The 7,695-nt window shown below is 33.7% G+C and overlaps 1 protein-coding gene across 2 annotated transcripts; it reads left to right on the top strand.

Annotated features, from left to right (window-relative positions):
• Positions 1-3,032: 3,032 nt before the first annotated feature.
• Positions 3,033-7,396, top strand: LOC140813928 (uncharacterized). Of its 2 annotated transcripts, none has more exons than XM_073172740.1 (13): positions 3,033-3,381; positions 4,728-4,839; positions 4,974-5,086; positions 5,205-5,327; positions 5,451-5,653; positions 5,794-5,869; positions 5,996-6,082; positions 6,210-6,290; positions 6,411-6,443; positions 6,551-6,604; positions 6,692-6,812; positions 6,922-6,992; positions 7,081-7,396. In XM_073172740.1, exons 1-13 carry the CDS (start codon positions 3,217-3,219, stop codon positions 7,162-7,164), a joined length of 1,323 nt encoding a protein of 440 aa, XP_073028841.1. In that variant the 5' UTR covers positions 3,033-3,216; the 3' UTR covers positions 7,165-7,396. The 2 variants fall into 2 exon arrangements, with proteins under 2 accessions (XP_073028841.1, XP_073028842.1); XM_073172741.1 differs by lacking the exon at positions 3,033-3,381 and adding an exon at positions 4,525-4,650.
• The last annotated feature ends 299 nt before the right edge of the window (positions 7,397-7,695 follow it).

Genomic DNA, 7,695 nt, shown 5'->3' with positions numbered 1-7,695 from the left:
CGCTAATTATAACATAATGTTCTTGCAGACACTATCAATGATACATAGAGGATCATTGGACGATGTTACTAGACCTCTTAGCACGATCCTATTGGTACAATCAGACTTGAGTTCTGACGTTCTTGATCAAGAAGTTGATGAAAAGAATTAGGTTAAATAAGGTAGCTCAAATAAAAACAAATGTTGTTTTGAATTATATGAAGTTATGAATCCATGACTAGTTGTATATCTGAATCATTGATAATCTCACAAGTATTGGATTATGTGTTCCAGTTAAGATAGTCGAATTCAATGAGTTGAATTTGGCGAGTAGATGGAGATAAAACATATTGTTTATAAAAGAGTTTATAAGTAGATTCCACAATTGGCCATCAAAGTTAAGCTTGAATGCTAATTAAGTGAGGAGATGTCAACTGCCTAATTTAGTGAAAGAAATCACAAAATATACAGATCCAAAAACTGAATTAACGGAAAATATTGTTTTTTTAAATTTTAGTTTTACATTATATGAACGATACCCTCGTCATATTGGCGCTATCCGATCTTCGATCAAATTATAACGAGTTGCTGATTATTTAATAAGGGAATTTAATATATGCAAATTAAATAATAATTGAGTAGTAGTGACTACTATGTAAGATTTTCATTATATATTTTAGAAGAATCTAGAATTAATTAATTAATCGATTAAGTAAATAATGATTATTTAATTATGTAGGATCGAGTGATTACCGCTTTATCAAAACTATAGCTAGTGCTAACGGTACAATTCAAATCTTATAAACCGCACAGCAGCTCAAGGACAATTATTGCATCCAACAATCTCCCTCCTAATAATTGCACTCCTTGCAATCAATGGGAATCGAACCCGTGACCTTGGCTCTGATACCAATTGTAGGACCGAGTGCTTATCGCTTTGCCAAAAACTATAGCTAGTGGAATGGTGCAACTGAGCAACTCAAATATTTTAAACTGCACAACAGCTCAAGCACCACGGTTCGATCGCCCTACCAAACAGGGACAATTATTGCACCCAACAAATTATACCATATCATGTTTTATCATTGATGAGATTTAATTATATATGGTATTATCAAAAACCGAAAATACAACATGAGATCATGAATCATCCATGGATTAAATAATATGATTGGAGAATCTTGATGCAACTCTAATTAGTAAGAGTCCTAGTTAGATTAAAAACCTAGTAGAGTTTTAACATGAAAAACACACAAATTAAGAGTCCTAATGAGATTCTAATTCAAGAGTACTCGTACTATTCTAATTCATGAAGGCAAAAATTTGTGTGAGACGGTCTCACGGATCGATTTTTCACTACAAAAAAATACTCCTACAGAAGTGGTTTTTTTCAATTTGTGAGACGAATTTCTTGTTAGGTCATCAATGAAAAAAATATTACTTTTTATGTTAAGAGTATGAGTTTTTATTGTGAATATTGGTAGGGTTGACTCGTCTCACATATAAAAATTCGTGAGACTGTCTCACAAGAAATCTACTCATCCATGAAATCTATAAATATAACATTGAATGTCATATTTAGGAGCTAGATTTTTTTCCTCTCCCTCACAATAAAACAATTCGGCCATGCAATTTGATTAAGAATCAAAACAAAGTTTAAGCCATGTCGATTTTTCTTTCAAGAAAGAATTTCTTGGATCACCACCACAACGCCACCATAACACCGCCGGATAGACGCCACCTTCCCGGGAATGGATCTCAATGCCAAATATTTTATAATTTTTTTAGTACAAATAAGAAACTGAACATCGTCTTCAATCATGCATGGACCAATTTGGAGAATTGAAGAAAGAGTTTATTCCAGTTGAAAGTTCGTAAGGATTGGATTTATGAGATAAATCAACTTCGTTCATCCCGAACTGGTTTGGTATCTGACGTTCTAAATACTATGGAAAATCAAATTTAAACGCCCTACGAATGGTTTTTAATCATACGACGCCCATGTACGTTTTGAACGTCAAAACAAATTTTTTAAAATTTTCGTTGTGTATTGGGTGCAATAAAACATTACACCAACAATATCGTTATCTAGCCATTTAACGTGTCAACAGAAAATATAGCATTGCGAGCTACCAATTGCGCCGCACCATTTGCCTTTATATTCTCTACTTAGGTGAGTTTGTCTGAGTAAAATAATTCGAGCCTGCCCGATTCATGAGGTTATTGAACTGGATCGAATCGAGCTCGATTGAACTTGAACGTTAAACTAATTAAACTAAAACACTTTCACTCAAACCTTAAGCTAAAGCTCACAAAAATATTAATAAAACTTAACTTTTGAGCTCGATTAGGCGAGCTAGCTCCTTCAATTCGAACCTAATCAACTTGAAGCCAACCTTGAGCAGTTGAGCTAGCTAGCTCCATCTTAATTAATTTCTTGAAAATATTTACAAAAAACAGTCCAATAAATTGGCTTTTTACAGCATTTAATCTCGATTTCTCAAAGTTTAATCTTATAAATCCAATGATTTTTGTTAATTTAATCATTTTTCATCGAAATGTTAACATGGCGTCGTACACATCACATCTATCATCTTCCATAACATATCAGCTAGAGCACATATGTATATATATTTTAAAAAATATCGATTTGGGCTCGACTCATTCGCAATTTAAGACTGTTAGTTGTCCCTACAGCATTCTTTTGAAAAAGAACTAGTTGAAATATTTAATCCAACATTTTTGACTAAAAGTACAGAGAGTGAAACACAAACGCAGATTCGCAGAAGGCAACAATTTCAGCTCACCAACCACCAATACATAGGAAGAAGAATATTTCAAAAATCTCAGGTTCATTTGTTACGACCAAACTCAGCTCGACCTACTTGCAATATATATCACCAAGTAAAAATATTATCTACTTTCGAAGACTAAAAATATATTTTAATAATATATCTCAACTATGTTGCGTGGCAAGAACCCCACGCTGATTCTTTCGGCAGTTGGCCTGGCTTATTTTGCAGTATATATAACCCTCGACTTCATTCAAAATCTTCAACATTCTTGTTTTCTCCAATATTGCACTGTTTTTTTACCACTTATAAATTATATTCAGAACAAAGCAAAAAGGTGTTTCGTTCTTTAATTCTTTCCCTTTTCCATTCTTGAATCGAAGGGTATATATATTCCACACACACACACACACACAGAGATATATACATTTGAATATACCCAAGAATGGATAACTGGAAGAATTTGATCCACCTGTTCGTGACGATATTTCTATCTTATTTCGCGTCTTTACTGGTGAACCCGACGATCGCGGACGTCACCCTGGCTGCCGTTTGCCCCGGAGAAGATGAATGCTCCCTCGCCATATATCTTACAGGCTTCCAGCAGGCGGTATGTTAATATATATTTATATAGCCGTCACCCCTTCCTCTATATATGTTATGGCCGGAAGTGTGTGTTGTGTGTGTATATAATATTTGATTTTTTGAAATTTATTTTGTAGTTCAAATTATAAAAATTGATCGAGATTATTTTGACAATTTTTGAAGTTGGCCTAAAAAAATGAAAAGAAAATAAATAAATGGTAAACTGGGAAAAAAAAAAAGAAAAGATAATCCATATCATCCGACCAACTTCGTTATCCTGGACACCTACTGTGCAAACTTTTGTGAACATCGATGAAGTGTCACTCACATATTAGATGTGATGAAATATAGAAAAATTGTATATCTAATGAGTGAGTGACACCTCATCGGTGCTCACAAAGGTGTGCACGGTAGGTATGCAGGATATCAAAACTATATATATATGTGTGTGTACGTGCGTTTTTCGAGGCGAAAAACATCGAAAATTTGAATCAAGTTTGTTATATTTTAATTAGAACTCGTTACATGATGAATTGATTTTCCCTAGCAAGATTATGGGATTCGAAAATTGGTCATCGATATGGTGTATGCATGGACAAGAAAAACTTTGTCATAGAATTATATCTTATCAATTGGATGTGTGTGTCAACTAATTTTGACTGTGTCCGCCTATGATTATTAAAATGATAAAGAATAATTGACTCTTTCTCTCTCTATATTACTTATTTGGCATACGCGATACATGTATATAACTTTTTTTTATAATTATAGATGGATTAAAGTGAAATTTGACAAATTATTAAGAGACTAAAGTGCTATTTGAATTGTTGTAATAAAAAAAATAAAAAAAAAGTGTTTGTTGAAATTAAAAATAAAAATAAAACAAAAGTATAGTAATAATATAACATGAGAGCAAATTGGAAGATCAAAAAACAGATGAAGACATTTTTTGGTCTCTACTATATATATTCTTAATAATAGTAATATATATATATATATATATATATATATATATATATATATATATATATATATATATATATATATATATATATATATATATATATATATATATATATTCACAATTTGAGGCCCCAAATATTTTACTAAAGGCTAGCCCAGATATTAATAAAGCCCGTTATAAAGAGAACTCGGCCCATTAATGTATTCCACGGACTGGCGTGGGGAAAAAAAAATGCCGAAAGTGGAAGCACACTCCGGTGAATCTACACCACTTTCCGACGAATGATGGATAACATGAAAATCTTAGGAAGAGAAAATTGTTCGATTCGAAGTAATGCTTTGCTTTTCTTATGATTATGAAACAAATAATATTGTTGAGTTAATGGTTTGGTGTGATTTGTAATGCAGATTGCAGGATTAGGTTCTGTGATTATGACGCCGCTGATTGGGAATTTGTCCGATGCTTATGGTCGGAAAAGTTTGCTCATGATCCCCATGATCCTCTCCACTATCCCGTTCTGTACGTAATTCTCATTCTTTCCATGTTTTTTTTTCGCACTAATTCAGCTCGTGGAGTTGATTTTTCGATTGTTGTAGTTTGTTTTAATCATTTGCGGAGTCTTTTTCTAAAAATATTTGTTCGTACACGTGCAGCGATATTGGCGGTGAAGAGGACTACTGAATTCTTCTATGTGTACTATGCTTTGAAGACTATAACATCCATGGTTTGCGATGGCGGCGTTATTTGTCTTTCTCTCGGTTATGTGGTAATTGTTAAGGATATTTCTTTGTTTTTTCCATTGCAAGAGCAAAAATAGGAATCGAGTTACGAAGCGGATTTACCTAATGATGTTTATAACTCAAGAGAATTACGTATTACTGCAGGCGGATAATGTATCGGAGGGGAAGCGTGTTTCTGCTTTTGGAATGTTTTCTGGTGTAATATCTGCTGCAACAGTTTTCGGTACATTAGCCGCTCGATTACTTCCGACTGCTCAAATTTTTCAGGTCTTTCTTCTCACATTATTTACACATTGAGTTGAATTTTATTGAACTGAATGTGCCATCCCATTTGGGGCAAAATCAAAGATGAAGGGATTGATCTAAACTTCCGATTGTATCACCATTCAGGTAGCCGCAGTTTCATCTGTAGCTGCAGTTGTGTACATGAGAATTTTTCTCAAGGACACTGCTCGTGATATTGAACCTCTAGAGGAACCAATCTTGAAGCCAGGGAAGGAAACAACTGAAGCTGGTAATGAATCATTGGAAAACACAGAGACCGTCAAAAAAATATCTTTGCCAAAGCATATAATTCGCTTGTTGAGTAGCAGGTAATGTGAAATTTCAGATTTTTGCAATCCTCTTGAATAAAAAGAATATGAAGATAGTGTTTTTTGATGGATTTTCTTTGTTATTGGCGTAATGAAATGTTAATCATGACATGTTATAATCTGTGATCCTCATATTGCAGCGTTACATTTTCTCTAGCATCATTTGTTGCTTTCTTCAATAGCCTGGCAGAGGCGGGGATTCAAGCTTTCTTGATGGTACTCTCTTTCTCTATATTGATGTAGCATAAGATCGTTAGCAAGATGTGCTGATAATTTGAAGTTATATGATGTAAAATCTCTTTTGTTTAGCGTTTACATTGTTGTTACCTTTCTTTACTGCAGTATTTCTTGAAGGCACGCTTCCACTTCAACAAAGACCAGTTCGCTGATATATGGCTCATTACCTACATTACAGCAACCATATCAAATGTAATCTCAAATTGCCAATTGTTAATATGTCATGCCACAATTGTCCGTGTTTCCTCGTCAAAGTTTAAGTGGTACTTGTTAGATGCACTGGATTTGTTTTGCTCACTACTCATTGGAACTTGTGCAGATGGTCTTGATGCCCGTTTTGGGTTCACTCCTTGGAGAGGAGACATTACTTTGTTTAGGACTTTTTGCCGGATTTGTTAATGTAACCACGCCTTCCAACTCTCTCAACCCTCTGTTTATTTGCAATAATTTTGTGGTAACTTCGTCAAATGTGGCTAATTTAATAACAAAGAAATAACATTTACTTTCTGGTTTTGTGCAGATGCTACTCGACAGCATAGCTTGGGCACCATGGGTAAGCTATTTGGTGTCATCTACAATTTTATATATTTATTTGAGTTAGCTGGACTTATGGTTCAGAACCATGGCATCGTTCTCATCATTAAATTTCACTATCTGCAGGTACCTTACGCTTCTGCTTTGTTGGGCCTCCTCCTTAGCCTTGCAAGTCCTAGCGTGAGTTGCTCATAATACATATCAATCACACTGTTTCACTATTATGGTAACTTAATGCTGATGAAAAGAATTGTTTTTCAAACACAGATAAGATGCATTATTTCAAAACAAGTCGGACCCTATGAACAGGGTATCGCTCAAGGATGCATTTTGGGCATATCAGCATTAGCCAATGTCGCGTCTCCATTAATTTTCAGTCCTCTTTCAGGTGATTTTAGAAAAAAATTATTTATTTTCTTATTCTCAAATTCGCGTAGGTAGAAGGCTGTAAACACCTATCTCGAACTAACGTTTTAACCTTGTTCTTCTAACTCCAGCCATATTCTTGTCCGATTCCGCTCCATTTAATTTCCCTGGTTTCAGCATTCTTTGTGTTGGCCTTTCTTGGGTAAGCACAAATCTTTGCCTCAAACTTGCAACAAAATTTTGAATTTTTTTTTTAAAATGCTAATCATTTGCTATTATGTAATGTGCAGTTCATTGGTTTCCTTTTAAGTACAATGATCAAGATTCTCCCAGTTTTGTCAAGACGACGGAATCAGCCATGCACATTGGCCTAAGTACTACTACTACTACTACTATACGTGTGAGTCGTAGGTTTATATTTTTGTTTCCGTCGTGTATTTCGCCGTGAACTTATTGTCATGGTTTGATGGCATAATGCCAATGAAATTTGTAAATGATGATTTCATTTATTTATGTTGAGAAGAATGTGTAAATATTATATGGTATATGCTATATGATTCTGCATTTGATGTTTTACAAGCAAATTTGGCAATTAATAAAATTTGTTTATCACGATTATCCTTGATTATTATTGTTTTTTCCTCGTTCAATTAAGATTTACTCATTTAACTATGAAGACAACGTTGTAAGCAAATTGGTCATGAGTGTTAATAATTAAAGCATTGAAAATTTTGGGAATATTTCAAAATATAATCTCGGTCAAACTATTTTTCTTAAAACATAGTCTCATGTTTTTTTAAAAAAAAATATAGAAGTTTGACCCATGATTTGTTTTTCAATATATGTTAACAACCATCTGGTTTTATTAGTCATATTCACTCTAATTATGTGTATAAACTTGATAA

The sequence above is a fragment of the Primulina eburnea genome, chromosome 15, assembly GCF_022965805.1.
Source record: "Primulina eburnea isolate SZY01 chromosome 15, ASM2296580v1, whole genome shotgun sequence".
NCBI classification, from domain to species: Eukaryota; Viridiplantae; Streptophyta; class Magnoliopsida; order Lamiales; family Gesneriaceae; genus Primulina; species Primulina eburnea.
The sequence above is the reverse complement of the archived record's forward strand: the minus strand, read 5'-3'. Positions and strand labels throughout refer to the sequence as shown.